Raw genomic sequence first — 15708 nt, forward strand, 5'->3', positions numbered from 1 at the left:
AAAGCCTTTGTGCTCAAGAAGTGCTCATTATGTAACAGAGCATTCTGGGATTGCGGGGGCAGAGTGGGGGGGTTAAGCAATCTGACACACTCACTTAAGAACACTTAAAACACGCAATGACTGACGTATTATAAATGTAAAGTGATGCACGTGTGATAAGGTTTCTAATGCCGACAGGACATTGTGTAGTACCACCCCAAAACATCAATATCTGTAAAACTCTCATTAATAATTTGTACTTTCCATAGATACTTCGCAGAAAATATTTCTTAATATGTTTTATCTTTTTTAGTAGTACAATTATTATCTAAAAAGTCTGAGAAACAACATGACTGGGGATACGGGCTTATTGCCTCTTTACCAGGAAAAAAAACAGGAAGGAATTTCTGTCACACACTGATGTGATTTCTGAAGAGAACGCTGGGAAATGCAGGGCAGGCAATGGTCATCATCAAGGGGATTTAGCCTGAGGACAAGCGCCGAGAGTTCGATCGGTCTAGAAATCATTATTTCTATTGGTCACAAGCTCTCCATCACTCTCACTTCCTCTGACCGAGCAGAGAAACAGGAAGCAGGAAGTCATTTAATGCAAAGTCTACATAATACAAATCAGTCACAGTCTCATAGAAAGGCTTTATGACACTTCTTAGCATTTTAACGACCAGGGTTCAATGAAAGCCAAAACAACAACATTGTGTCTCATCAAGAGTTTCACCAGCAGAGGGGGCCGGTGAGTCAATGACATCTGGTATACATCATCTAAAGTACTCTACTTTAAGTAGTACACAGGAATTCCTTATACACTCAAAAAATGCTGCGTTGTTTTCAACCCAGCGTTGGGTCAAAAAGGGACAAACCCGACCGTTGGGTTAAATTAACCCAGAAAATCGTTCTATTTGACCCAAAAATGGGGTAAAACAAGCCAACATGAGTTAATTCATAACACAACCGTTGTGTTCATCCACTTTGAAAGCAGCGCTGGGTTTAAAATAACCCACATTTTTTTAAATGTAAAGCTTGGACGTTCCATACTACAAAATCAAACGTCTCTTAGAAGAACCAAGCATATCAATCCAAATGCAAGACTGGCATAAAGTGAGTTTTCTTTTCTTCCCGATCATTCAGAAGCAGGTAAGAGAGTTTTTAATTGAGTCCAGAAGCAGCTGTTTCTCATGGTGTGAATTCTGTGCGTCAGCCAGACCTATAAAACACTTTTCATCTTGATGTAATGGGAGCAGTGAATCAGCACAGCGGGACTAACAAGAAGATTAAAACACAGGCTACTGACAGAGAATGAGAAAATTACCAAGAACAACGTCAACTTTATGAGTGATTTACTGAGTTGAGAGCTTCAACTTTAGCGCTCAGTTTCTGGGGAGTTCAGGGTTAAAAATGACATACGTGTTCACAAAAATGCTGTTAATCTCAGCACGACCGGCCATGACCAGGACTAAGATGCATTGTATATAAACAAAAACACTTAACTTTACAAAACAATGATGCTTTGTGAGCGCAGTACATTACAAACAATAGATCAATAGACCAGTTCAATTATTAAACAACTACTAATATGTGATAATATCAATTATTAATGGATCCACAAGCTTCATAATCACTCATGCCAAATATTTGGGGTTTCTTAACAATTTGTGCTCCAGACATGAATAATACAAGTCAGGTGAAGAGTTAAGCACCACTCACATCATCTTCATAAACGTGACGACAAAACCTGTCTTAAGTAGTACAGGAACATTTTTAGAAATAGCCAAAAATAGAATATAAGGGTCAAAATTACAGGAACATTTTTTTCTATTATGTCAAAAATCATAAGGATATTAAATAAAGATTGTGTTCCATGAAGATATTTTGTAAATTTCCTACCCTAAATATATCCAAACTTTATTTTTGCGAGTAATATGCTATGCTAAGGACTTCATTTGGACAACTTTAAAGGCTATTTTCTAAATATTTTGATTGTTTTGCACACTCAGATTCCAGATTTTCAAATAGTTGTAGTGATTTATAAATATTCACACATGTAATTTGGTTTGCTTGTTTTTTTTTGGTAAGGCTCAAGAAAATAAAATATTCAGGAAGCTACCATTAGGAAAAAAAACTATTAATTTAAAATTCATTTATTTCATGCTATGTGTAGTTTAAATGTATTAACATATTTCCTGAAATGACTTACAGATATACAATTATAATTTCTTTTATTTGGAGAACTATTTATACACAATGCACATTTCTTCACATTAAGCCTGTTTAAATAAAAATGTGTTCTAGTGTCACTTTTGATATCGACTTTATGATTCTTTAATTAAAATCAATCTTTCAATGCAAGATATTTAAAGTTTACCTAAAGCATGCTTGCAATAGCTCCACTTTAGCACAACCAAATACACTTAAATACATTTTAAGATGGACTTCAGCAATATTTCTGCACATTTAGAGTATATTACGTTTAGCAGACTTTAAGTATACCAATTAAGTATACCACAAATACAATCTTGTGTATTTTCATTAAGTACGTAAGATGTAAATAGATTTGCAGTTTACATAGCATGAAATATATGTATTTCTGTAGTAGAGTAGGCGGGGCGAGACCGTGGTTCGATACCGGTGAGTAATTGTGAATTAGCGCCAGCTGTGCGCACACCGGTCTCGAATCACGTAGGAGATTGGGAGCATATAAAAGGAACGAGCGACCGGACCGTCGAAGAGAGAGGACCGGGCCCGAACTTATGTTAAGTTTATATTTATGTTCTTGTGTTTTGTATTTATGTTTTGTTCGCCGGCTGTTATTGTTTCGGTTATTAAATGTTTAAAATGTCTTCCGGTTCCCGACTCCTTCCTTCCCTTTTATGGAGATTTGTTACATTGACCAATTGTGCGAACAGATGGCGCTAATTCACAATTACTCACCGGACTCGAACCACGGTCTCGCCCCGCCTACTCTACTACAATTTCAAATAAACTTTATTATATTTATTTTTCACTAGGGACATCACAAAACATTCATCATAAAGCTGACCAATCAATGTTGTGATGTTATCATTACGGTCAGTGTTAAAATGCCATTATTGTTAAGTTAACGCTAAACAAACAAGGAGAAAATGCATAATTGTTTTGTTTCCGGACCAAGAGAATCAAACTTGAAACTGTAAAACACACAACAGAGCACATTATAACCAAACTCAGATGATTAACACAATGAAAATTTGGGTCGGTACAGACAGAAGACTTCATCAAATGACCCTTGAGCAGAAACAGAGGTCAAATTCAACATGTCTTATTTATAGGTTTATTGTGCACCGTTGTTAAGCTTAAGCTCTCACAAATTAAGTCATTCTAGCATCTCAATGGAATGTTTAACTATTTCTTTGAGCGGATTCAAGAGAAAGAACACCAGAAAAAGAGAAAGTGGTGCTACGGGATGTGGAGTCATCAGGTCACTGTGCCAGAATGAAAGGGAAACACACACACAGCGTCTTATCAACCGTAGCACATGTTGGGCCGAGCAGAGGACACAGCCGTGACAGGAAACAGGAAGTTTAATGTATGAAGAGTGACAACAGATGTAAGAGCTCCACATCAAATCTCCTGTACGCTTTTCATTTACTTGAAGAATACATTCATCTTTGCTGTTTGGCCATGTGAACAGGGTGTGCTGATAAAGTCCACACACCGGTGTATTTTTACATGTTTCACATCTGGTTGAGGTTACAGGGAACGGGGGAGTGATCGACATTTCTGTGACATGATGAGGAGGTGTATGGATCTATTAATGTTGTAATGAAGCCAGAAAACAAAACTCACCATACAAAATCAAGCAGGATAAAAAACTTAAGAACAAGAATCATGCCACCAACAATGATGTTGAATATCAACAGGGTCATTTCTGCTCAAATTTCACAAAACTTCACAATTTCATTTAGAAAACCTGCAGGATTTAAATAATAATATGATAAGTGATCATGATGTTTGCCATATTAATGTCAGATTTAAAACTGATTTTGAATATGTGTCGAGCACCTGACAATTCAAATACATGCAAATTATTAAAAGCCTAACATTGACGATAGTCTCGTCACAATTCATCTGCTCTATTACATAACAAGTGATTATTCTTTCTTTCAAAGGTAAGAATCTTATTTATGCACAAATGAAGATTAAACATCTATACTTGGTAGATCACATTACTTCAGGTACATACGATTTAAGGTATACAGTGTACGATTTAACAATGTATCTTTCTAAATATAATTATTTCCTCAAACAGCAAACTCTGTCTTTTTCAATTTCTATATGACTAACACACATTTGCTAGAAAGCAAGAATTCACAGAGTGGTTTGTCCATTCTTTTCATCACGGACGGTAGGCTGCTCGATCATGGGTAAAATGATAATCACGATTATTTAGCTCAAACTTTTGATCACTATTATTTAATTTGACTTCAGCATATTTATAAGGCCTATACTTCACAGCCAACGAATAATCTGCTGCCATTGAACTTCTTCAGCAGTTTTTTTCAAAGCACGCAATAAATTATCTAAACACTCAACCACAAAAATGAACATTTGTGACCTTAGGAATGAAATCTTGCTACTCCATTTTTGATTTCTTGTTCTTTTGTTTATAAATCATTGGTCACCCTCATGTTTGTCTTTAGGTTTTGTAAAAAAAGTAGAAAAATAGTAGAAATGCAGTGAAACATGATGTGTTTTGTTTGTCCTGTAAAGTGGCAGGGCAAGATAAAAGCTCGGGAGTTTTGTGCTTGCTTTTATATCACACCGATTATGCTCAATTAATTGTGGGAAACATAAATCGTTATCACAATTAAATCACGATTAATAGTGCAGCACCAACAGATGGTCATGGATCAGTAACAGGGAGGACATGTGTAAAAAATGAAGCACGCTTCATCTGTCTATGGGAAACTGACCTTTGGGTTGAAAAGACAATATGACTTTCTCTTCCACTGCCCAAAACTCACATTTAGATACAAAACATCTGAATCGTAAAATATAAAGGGGTTTTAAAGATACAGTGTTTCATTTTTGTGCCATTTAAAGCTGAAAGCAAAAATAGACTGGTGTCTAGTTACATTTCAGAGAACATGCCAGTAACAAAAACTGTACAAACATCCATAATCAAGCAGTTTTTGGAGGGATAAAACGAAAAATCACTGTTTTGAAGTCATAAGAAACAATCTTTTAGTGACTCTCACAGACTGTTGTGTTCTTTGTGTAAATACTGAATCACTCAAAAAGGGGATGTTTTTAATAAACTTCACTCCTGCTGCTGAATCAGCGAAAAGTTCTACAGAAAGCAATCTTCTCAAACCAGTTTTTCTGCTATAAGCCAATATCAGTTCAGATGCCAACTTGGCCACTGGCATTGTTTTCTACTGCGTTGCCATCTCCCTTTCTTCTTCGATTTGCTTGCAATTCTGAACATAGCGTTTCAATCAAACTCTATTTACTGATGAACTCTATAATCCAAACAAAAGTCCACGCAAGTGTGTTTATTCAGTTCGACTCTAACAAGAGCTAAAAGCTTTGAGCACATACAGCAGATGCCGAGACGGTTTACAGTTACCCTGTTATTCGATTTCAGCTCGTCTTTTTCATGGGTGGAGCTGTGGAATAATTGAATACAGCTGTCAGACTCAGCGCTTTATCCCAGTAATATGTAATCAGGCAGAAACTCAAGCAGTGCAAGACCTTTTCTTATCTTTAAGGAGGCTTTTGTGGTTACGGTGTGGACGGCAGTTTCCCAGCAACCCTTTCGTCTGAAATCCGTTTTATTTGGACACCACCGACTGCGGTCTGTAAAGTACAGAACGAAATAACTACAACAAACTACTCCTTTCCTAAGATTTGGATGAATTTCAAGGGTGGGGTCTCAACTCCCACCATAGGGGACCAACAGGAAGGCAGGAACAGGACGGATCAATATCATTGACTGGAATCTCATTCTCTCTACAAGTCGCTGGAGAGAGCGGGCAGAAAAACAGCCATTTCACAACTTACAGCTTACATAAGCTTTTCTGTTTTCTGTTCCTATACAGAGTCTGTCAAGTTTCAGCTTTCCTGTAGCGCAGTAGTAAGAGCATTGCGTTATAAACGCAAGGTTGTGGGTTCCATCACAGGGGATTACACTTATTTCGAAAACAAAATGTATAGGAAAAATGCAATGCAAGTCGAATAAAAGCGTCTGTCAAATGCATAAATGTGAATGTAGATGTAAATTTTGGCCGTAATTGCAAACCATGGAAGAAATTAGCAGGAGAAAAGAGTGTCAGAGAGAAACTACAACAGTGAGAAATGGCTGTTGGAACGCTCACTTGGAGAAGTTCATTGGCTGATGAGCTCATCGACCTGTTATCAATAAACTGCAAACTACTCTAGATCTGACTGATAGTCTATTATATTTAACATATTTCTTTCTTCTAAACTGTTTCAATTACAGTACAGTTAAAACACTGCATAACAGCAGACCCCCAAAAATGACGCGTTGTTAAAAAAGGACAAATCGGACCATTGGTTTAAATTAACCTACTATAAGAGTGATTTCAAATGGTAAATTCAAAATATTGAATGTAAGGGATACAAACAAAGGTGTAAGTGACGCTCATATAACGTCTGTCTGATGGAGATAATGAAATTCAACAGTGTCAATAAACTCAGAAATAACCACATTATAAGTATCACACATGTAATAAACAGACAACTGCTGACTGCATTAAGTGTTTCCAAAAATGTGTCAAATAACCGGCATGTGAATGCGAGCAGAAGCAAAGAACAAAATGAATCACTCCCACATTAGTTTGTCTTCATGCTTCGATCACACGTGTGTGAAAAGAGAAAAGAATGAGAGGGCGTGTTCACAGCGTGCAGACGGAAAGAGAGATAAAGACAAACTACAGACTGCTTTGGTTAACCCGAGGCACAACACTACACATCCAGCTGGATTGTTTGGATACACACACCAGATTCCCAAATATACCCTGAGGACACAGCAGCTCACCTACGGCTTGTTCATCCTCCTCCTTCAGAACGCTGTTTTCATCCGCGTCTTCTTGAGCGCACCTTCTAACATCATCAACGGGAACCACAGTGAAGCTGGTGGGCATTTTCTCACCATGCGTCTCAGAGCGAGACCAGTTCTTATCTCTGTCTGTCTCACCCTCCCGCCGTGGCTTGTTCGAGTTGAGGTTCGAAGTTCTCAGTCGCGCTGATATCTCACAGACACCGGCTTGCACATGTGACCAGACCTGCTCCAAATAAGGAGGCAGCACCGCCCCTGTGGGCCGGCCTCAGCCGTCTCCTCCTCTCGCCTGAGGCTGTATGATCCTCCACAGACACAACAAGACACCAGATAAAGGAAGCTACTGATTAAAAACTTCCAGTGACTCCCTTTAAGCCTGTTTCAGAATAGTTTAAACTAGAAACGATATAGTTAGAGTAGAATACAGTTAATCCTTCTTGTTTCTACAACTAAACTAATTTCAAGAAAGAAAAACAGAGTCACATGATAAAGGGAATATATTTACAGTATTCATCCTCATGTTGTTTAAAACTTGTTTGAGTCTCTTTTTACTGTGTAACACAAAAACACAAAACGTTGGAGACAGACGGTCTCAGTCACCATTTACTTCCATGGCATTTCTTCTTTAGATAAAGAAAGTGAATGGTGACTGAGATTAGAAATCTGTGAGTAAACTGTTCCTTATTTTTTCACTTACTAAGAATAAAATATTATTGCACTTTATGTATGATAATAAAATTTATGTAACAGAAAGAATCCCATTACAAAAGAACCACTGTGTTCACGTTTCAAGAAGTCAAACCATCAATGGCTTCCTGACACAAACAATTGACTCTTCACATTAAACTTGAATATTTTAGCATGATGCTTGAAGTAACGGTGGCAGTAAACAGGTTTGACATCTGACACGCCTGTAATTGCACTCGCTCCTGTACAAAGCGCAAAAACAAGACGGAGAAGAATACAGAAGGCTTTTATCCAACAGCAAAACTTACAGACGCCTCATTTATTGAAGGAATGCACATTCAGATCAACAATGAGATGTGACATAAGATTGAGTAACCAGTGACTGTGATTGTTGTGTTACATGCAGTTCAATGACATGCCTGATGCCTGTTGCCAGCGTGAACGTTCTAGATTCACATAAGTGTCGTTCTGGATTTCACACTGGAATTCAGACATTCCTCATGTTACGCAACAGAGGTGTTTGTTTTCTTTCTTTTCCAGGGAACACCTGTAGCAGTCTTTTTGTGCATCATGTCTTTTTAAAAATGAACAATTTGTTCTCTGTAACTTTACATGTCATCTGTTCTTCATAAAGAAATATCTTAACAATGTTTCAAACTATGTTCAAATTTGCTCAAAGACACAAAAATATGCAATCCACACCCATCTTCAAATTCTAAATATCTGAAGAGCATTTATCATTGAGGATTAACCCAATTTACAATCAATGGTGTAAATGATTATCTTATCTGAAAGCAGCTTAAGGCATCGGCTGGTTCTGTCAATATGGCATGTGAAGCGGGATGCATCAATCCTGATACGACAACAACCATAGATAAACACATATCACATAATAGCTCAAGGACACATTAAGACAAATTGAATAGGTAATGAATGAAATAAAAATAGATTTTTTGCTTCATAGATAAACCTGAAGGATTGTTATTCATCTGCCAGTCTGATCTCATAGAAACTAGTCAGCCTCTCCATGTGAAAATATGTGAAATATTTTAATCGATGTTGGATGAGTTTAATAGGGTTTAGCGCCACAGAACATCAGCAGATAAGACATTTGTGTTGTTATCATTAATGTTTATTCCACATTTCTCATGGTCAACATGACATGCAGGACATTCAGTCAACCAAAGAGAAGCAGGATGCAGCAGGTTTATCTGAAAGTGCTCTCGTGAGGTAACACACACAAAGCATGCACTTGTGTCCTGCCCGGCCTTCTGGGAGTCGAGCACTTGAGATTCAATTACACCGCAGTGCTCTGAGCAGACAGACCTCTGAACACCCCCCCCCCACACCCCATCCCATCACCCTGCTAGAGGACTCACCGGTCAAAACCATCAGGTCAGAGAGATAAAAATAACAAACTGAGAAGTGAGCCAAAAACACAGGGATTACACTGATGCAGTGTTCTTTCAGCCATTATTGCTCCAAATAACACTCAAAAATGTTTAACGCCAAACAAAATGGAAAGCCCTTTTAAAGCAGCCAAGAGTTGAGTTTAAGAAATAGCCCATTGAAAAGATGCATTGATTATTTACTACCTCTAATAACCTTCCAAATCTGGATTTGAATCTGCATTAAAAGAATCGTGACAAAAGTCTTCATCAATGTCTAAAATGAAACTCCCATATGGCCTCAGAACATTTATGCATTTGACAGACATGTTTATCTAAAGCATTCAATCTATACATTTTTAGTATATGTTTGCTTTTTAATGACATTAAAACGAGTACAAATTACAGAATATTCCTTTAGTAATAGTCAAGTTTTGTGTACCTACTGGTGCTCAATGCAGGCTTCACATGCTTGGCTGAACACATTACAGCCCAAAGAAGAAAGATTTCTGCTCTGTTATCTGCATAAGACATGAGGAATTTCCAATTACGAAGGACTTTGCTTGTTGTTCTTAAATACTCTGTGTCCATCTTTTCTGATCCGAAAAGGTCCAAACAAGACCAGCCTGCTTAAGGTTAACCCCACACACAAACTGAGCAAAAAGAAGAAGTTCATTGTTTGCCATCATGATCTCAAACATAAAAATGCAGTTAGTCTGAGAATTTAAAATGCTGGAGCAGAGCTTCCCTATCCTTGCATAAAATTATTTGAATATTGTAATATAAAAAAGTTGAACTGCAGGATTTCCCTCTGTCATCAAACATGACATCACGTATATCTGCATACAGTAGGATAACTGTCATTATATGTTTTGTGTGCTTTTGAAAGCATAAAATGGACTGTTAACACACACCACAGAGCCTTGCAACACCGATACAGAGCAATCAACCAAACAACATTATTCTTAAAGTAATGACAATGATGAAATGAAAACATGCATTTTTATGCCTTAAGATATAACTCAAAATAATTCCCTCAAGTGTCCATGATCATTTAACACTAAAATGACCAAAAGGCGTTTCCAGTTCCAGCTTCCTCCAAATGAAAACAAAAACAGATCTGTAGACTGTAGACTTCCAACTGTGTTCTTATATACAGCTAAGCCTTTTGTTTCCTGTGCTTTGAAAAGCTTGATGATGCCACAAACAATTAACACACAATGCAAAAAATAAAAATCACACAATCCCTCATCACAATTCAAACATAACCGCACAAGAGGTCTTAGAGGGGTCATGACCACATTTGCAAACATGACCTATGCAAAACTGCCGGCCACAATGCTACTGTGCTAAGGTTACTAAGGCATTGGCAATGGTTGCTAGGGTGTTCTAGCTGATTGCCTTTGCAAACACCTCTAATGAAATATCAGAACAAAGTCGATTGAGCGTAACTCAAGTATTTATCAACGCCATGCAGAATGATCAAGTGAGTCATTACATAACAAGTGTATTTGATATTTAAAGTGTAACACACATTCTATCAAATATATCTTATCAAACTAATATAGTCATGAAACATTTTTAATTGAAAAATGGCAAACACAACATATACATTATACATTACTCTGCTGCCACCTTGTGATGGCGTCCGGTGAAACAAGCTGGACTCATCTCACATCTTCGAAATCATTTCTAGATGAAATTCTGTCCTTCTTCCTCAACATGACAGTTTATTACGATTGATTATATTCTGCCCTCCATGCTACAGTAACAACACTGTGGAGTGAGACTACAAAGTGGACATGAACACTCATTTCCTGGCATCATGACATAATGCTGAATCAACTTTCCACTCACTACTGTGTTTTTACACAAAGATTCTTTAGACCTGCAGTAATATTTCCACAGGAAGCTATAATGAGCAAAACAGACTCATTTGTTCCGGTTATTCTAGACACATTTAATCAGACTGGGAATGTTTGTTGGGGAGATCATATTTAACACACTTTTATAAACAGACAGCAGCAGACACAGGAGAAATCTCACAAAGGTACGCATGACACCAGAGGAATTTACAACAATCCATACAGTCGTATAAAACAATTACTGAAAACTACATCCCAGTCAACAGATGGACGCTGACATTCATTGGCAGCTTTAAGCAGGTGATGACAGATCTCAAATATCACAGCAGATGCTCAGATCAGCTGTCTGTCATTCAAGACAGGATCAGGTGACACTTTTGTTATTTTCTATAGCTAAAGACGCACAGCTCAAACGAAACATCTCCAAGAGTTTTGTCGGATCCTTGTGAATGCGAGATGTTTCTTGGGATGGTACGCTGGGAAAAAGCTGAAGGTCAAACAGCCCAACAGTGCCAACATCTAAAGCTTATCTCCATTATTGTAAAGCGTTATCACCTTAGATTTAATAACCGCAGTCAACAACAGACATGACTCACAAATCTGTTATTAGCATGGACACAAAGTATTTGGCTATGTACCAAAACCTAGTGAGCTCCCTACATAGTCATCTTCCTTCTAAGGCAACATCTTACCAGTCAGAGAATACCACAAGTGAAATGCACTAGATCAACACACTATCCTTGTAGTCTGAGAAAAGACCGTAAGTCATATGGGTTTGGGAACATCATGAGGGCGACTGAATCAGTTTTGTTTGAACAAGCCCTTTAAGAAGGAGACCTGCAGCTGATGGTGCTTCTCGAGTTTCAACAAATACAAATGAAGAAATAGTGCCAAGCAGATCTTGACAGCAAATGTTTATTTAGCAATATAACACACCACCTGTTTCTTTTAGTGCCTCAGTGATGCTTCAGAGACGGAACGTGCTGACATGAAAGAGTCATGAGCCAAGATCACGCTGCTCTTTATCACGGGTTTCACGAGTCTGGAAACTCCCCACAATGGACAAAAAGAGGAACCAGAATTGAATCTCAGTTTATTCTCACACGAGAATGAACACAGATCAGATGAGTTGACTCAATCTGTCATCCAAGGGCTCCAAACTAAAGGTGAAGAGACACAAAACACACCCAGTGGTGAAGAGATGGAGCAGTACATCTGTTCCAAAACACCATGAACACTTGTCTTTATATAGACCAAAACGTTTCAACACTGAAAACAACAAAAATCAGTGAGGTAACAAAATCACTGGACTGTTTTTTTCTAGATAAAAGTGAAAAGACAAAACTGACTTAAATTCTGGACCTTTGACCGTGAGAGGTGGGCCGTTCAAACCACCCTACAGATGTGGAAAGAGACACTGGAGTGAATGGTGAATTAGTACCCAAAAGGAATCAACAATCTGTTAAATGGGATTTGCTAGGTTTTTTTTGAGAACATAAACTAAACAATCATAATCCATGACTTTTGTGTAGTCACCAAATTACATCAATGTGCATATGCAAATACAAAAATATCTAACTAAAGTCGCCTCAAAATCATAGAAAATAAATGAATAAAACCAACCTGCAGGCAGTATAGGCTACTAATTGTCACAATAATTTTGCTTCCAACTTTTGGAACTGCTTTTGGCTCCTTTTGCCGCCTTATAATGCTGCCTATGTAAGCACTTCACTACAGTTTGAAAGAGCGCTTGAGTAAACAAAGCAACCATCTGAACACAAGCACTGGAAGAAATTTATGATGCCAATTAGAGCAATAAAGTCACAAACAACTCCTTGACTTTAAAATGATCAGCGCCGAAAGGCAAACAAACTGGATGATGTGCATCTCATTCACATGCGAGGAGAGGAAAATATTTGCAGTAAACTGGAAACGCTGTTGTGCAAGAACAGCCTGTCGCTGTTGTTATGAACAGTTTGCAGACACAAATATACGTGTTAAGGACGTGTTTGTCGAGTCAGCTGTACACAGTATCCTGATGAAGAAATGCCCTAAATAAAAATTCCCTCTTCTCGGTTTCACACTCTCAAACCCTCATTGAAGACCACCCTCCATCACACGGCCTCCATCAGGCAACAGTATAGCACATGTCAAAACAGAGGTCACACGACCACATTCATCCAACCAGACCTTCACATCTACTGAATTATATGTTGACATCATGAACTTGTTCAAACGACCCCACAGAGCAGATACCAGTAAAGCTCACATTACCTCACCAGTAACATGTGTAGCCTGAGAAAATGAACATAACACACTTTCAAGAATATCTTCTCTGCCGGGTTTTGCTAAATCAGCACTATGAAGCCTGAGAAAATATATCATGATGTGATATTTACTTAAAGTACAAGAGCAGTGTCATATGGCCAACAAAACAATTTTGTGTACTTTAATACATCAAACCAAACCTGTACAACTTTCTTCTGTAAAACACAAAAGAAGATGTTTTGAAGAATGTTGATAACCAAACAACACTAAACCCAACTAATTTCCATTGAACACAAACCCACTGATACAGTCTCAAAATATCTTCTTTTGTGATTCAGAGTCAGGTTTTGAATGACATGAGGGTTTATTATTTTTGCGTGAACTACCCTTTTCCAGACAAACTGGATTTATATTATTATTTAATATACAGTGGGCAATCTACATTTAACTTCCAAAACAATTAAAGCAATTTTTCATTTTATAAGTAAAGCTTAAACAAAGATCAGGGTTTGAGAGTAAAGTCCAAAAGTATTAATGAATAAGACAGTATTGTTCTGGGCCATGAGAGCTTTGCCACATACTGTATGAATAGTGATGTTCTTCACTCCTTTAATGAGTGTGTAACCCAATCCAATGCTTGCCATACCCAACACTCCCTGGCCCAACCATCTGGAAGACGACTCTCATTTGCACTTTTCCAACAGCGGGGCATTTCACACGCTAACGGATGACACTAATGTTTCAACAGATCTCAAAAACAACTCTATCCCATCAAACTTTGTTAAACCCATTAGAAAGATATCTTTATTAACACTAAAAATAACTATTAAACAAGATGTTGAGCTTCGATTTTTTTACTGTATTAAATTACCTGAAGTAAGTGCCAACTCCTGATCATCTTAAGACCTTCATAAGTTTAACAGGAGATCGTCTCTCACAATTACACTACTTTAGACTTCTTAACAGACTATATGAGCAGCTAATGTAGACACTCAAGAAGACACTTCGGTTTTAAGAGCGCTTCGATAAGGGCAATGCTAAATTTAATGAGGGCACATTAAAGCTTTCATATCATTCAAAGATAAAACATGACACCGGTTATTACAACCCTAAAAGACTTAATTTGGTTAGGTTTTTCCCTTCATCCACATGCATGTAGACTCATTAGTTTATATTACTCAAATTCAGACATTTTAAATAAAGAACTTTATATACAAACATGCATCCAATCCATTATTATTTCTTTTCAAAAAGTGTTTTCAGAGGCAGTCTATTAGATGTCTAACCCTGGAAACAAACAGATGTGTCATGGCTAATAATGAAGACAGCTGAGCATGGAGACCCATGAGATTCCAATCACGCAAACCCCTAAAATTATATCTGAAAAACAATATGAGCTTCATGTCCCATTACACACTGTCCTCTCATTGAGTCTGTGTAAAGATAATGAATATACAATCAATCACATAATCAAATTATAATTAGAGTAAATATCCATAAAATTTACTTGAAGGTTTAATTTTAAACATCCATAATGAATATTTGACATAGAGGAAAAAACATTTGAGGTTAACGATGTACAATCTTAATAATAGAATTTAACTGAGCGGCACAATAAGCCATCAAACAATATTTATATTCATTTTAAAACCGTCTGTCGATATATTCCTGTAAGAAAACATGTAAATCAGCTCGTATGTTAAAGGAGAGAAGAAAATTGACCTGAGAGATTTAAAGCTCCTCAGAGAGATGTAGCGCGTTAAAACAAACCGCCTGAATAAATAACACACTTCTACATTAACTTTCTAATTGATCAGATCAAATATATTTTGCTTCACGTTCTCACTGAATAAACTGACTGACAGGCGCGCGCGTCCTTCATTTACAGTGGCCTCGTGCTAGTTTTGAGCGCAATAATGAAGACTCGACAGTGTCAGTCGCGTGTCTTCCTGGTTATTTAGCGTCTCACCGAATCTGTTGGGCTCTCTGCTGTACTCGAGGATGGACACTGATCCCCGCCGTTCGTCTTTACCGGCACAGGTGTCCAAAAACACGGAATCTCCGTCAACTCTTTTTTCACCTGCGCGCGCGTCGCCGCGGTCCACCGGCACGACCATAAATCTCTCGCTCATGTCGGTCATCCGTGGGTCGGACCTGTCCGGTCTCTCTTAAACTTTAGGGATCAGACGCCTTACACCCGTGATTCATTGCCGATAATCCGTTAGTTTGTGTGAGTGTGTGTGCGCGCGTGTTATGCGCGTCCATGTACCGTAGAGCGCGCTCGTTGGCTGACATCTAAAGGGGATCATATAGATACATACAGGTAAATACTATACATTCTGTACACTATAGAAGACACAATTAAACGGTTGGAGTGAAATAATATACATAATATATCAGCTCTACTTTAATCTTATCTGTCTATCTAATCACAAACCCAATTTTT

General features: G+C 37.8%; 1 protein-coding gene across 7 annotated transcripts in view; it reads right to left on the reverse strand.

The window, feature by feature from the left end:
- slc12a7b (solute carrier family 12 member 7b) overlaps window positions 1-15509 on the reverse strand; it is a 37515-nt gene extending 22006 nt beyond the window's left edge. For 2 of the 7 annotated variants that reach the window (XM_056737883.1, XM_056737878.1), the window contains exon 1: window positions 15232-15506. In XM_056737883.1, the coding sequence (XP_056593861.1) occupies window positions 15232-15403 (172 nt within the window). In that variant the 5' untranslated portion in view covers window positions 15404-15506. Of the gene's footprint in view, window positions 1-5602; window positions 5643-5727; window positions 5819-7033; window positions 7254-15231 lie in introns of those variants that run through there. The other 5 variants (XM_056737884.1, XM_056737879.1, XM_056737882.1 and 2 more) reach the window with 5 other exon arrangements.
- Window positions 15510-15708: the final 199 nt, after the last annotated feature.

Source organism: Triplophysa dalaica, chromosome 23 (assembly GCF_015846415.1).
Source record: "Triplophysa dalaica isolate WHDGS20190420 chromosome 23, ASM1584641v1, whole genome shotgun sequence".
NCBI classification, from domain to species: domain Eukaryota; kingdom Metazoa; phylum Chordata; class Actinopteri; order Cypriniformes; family Nemacheilidae; genus Triplophysa; species Triplophysa dalaica.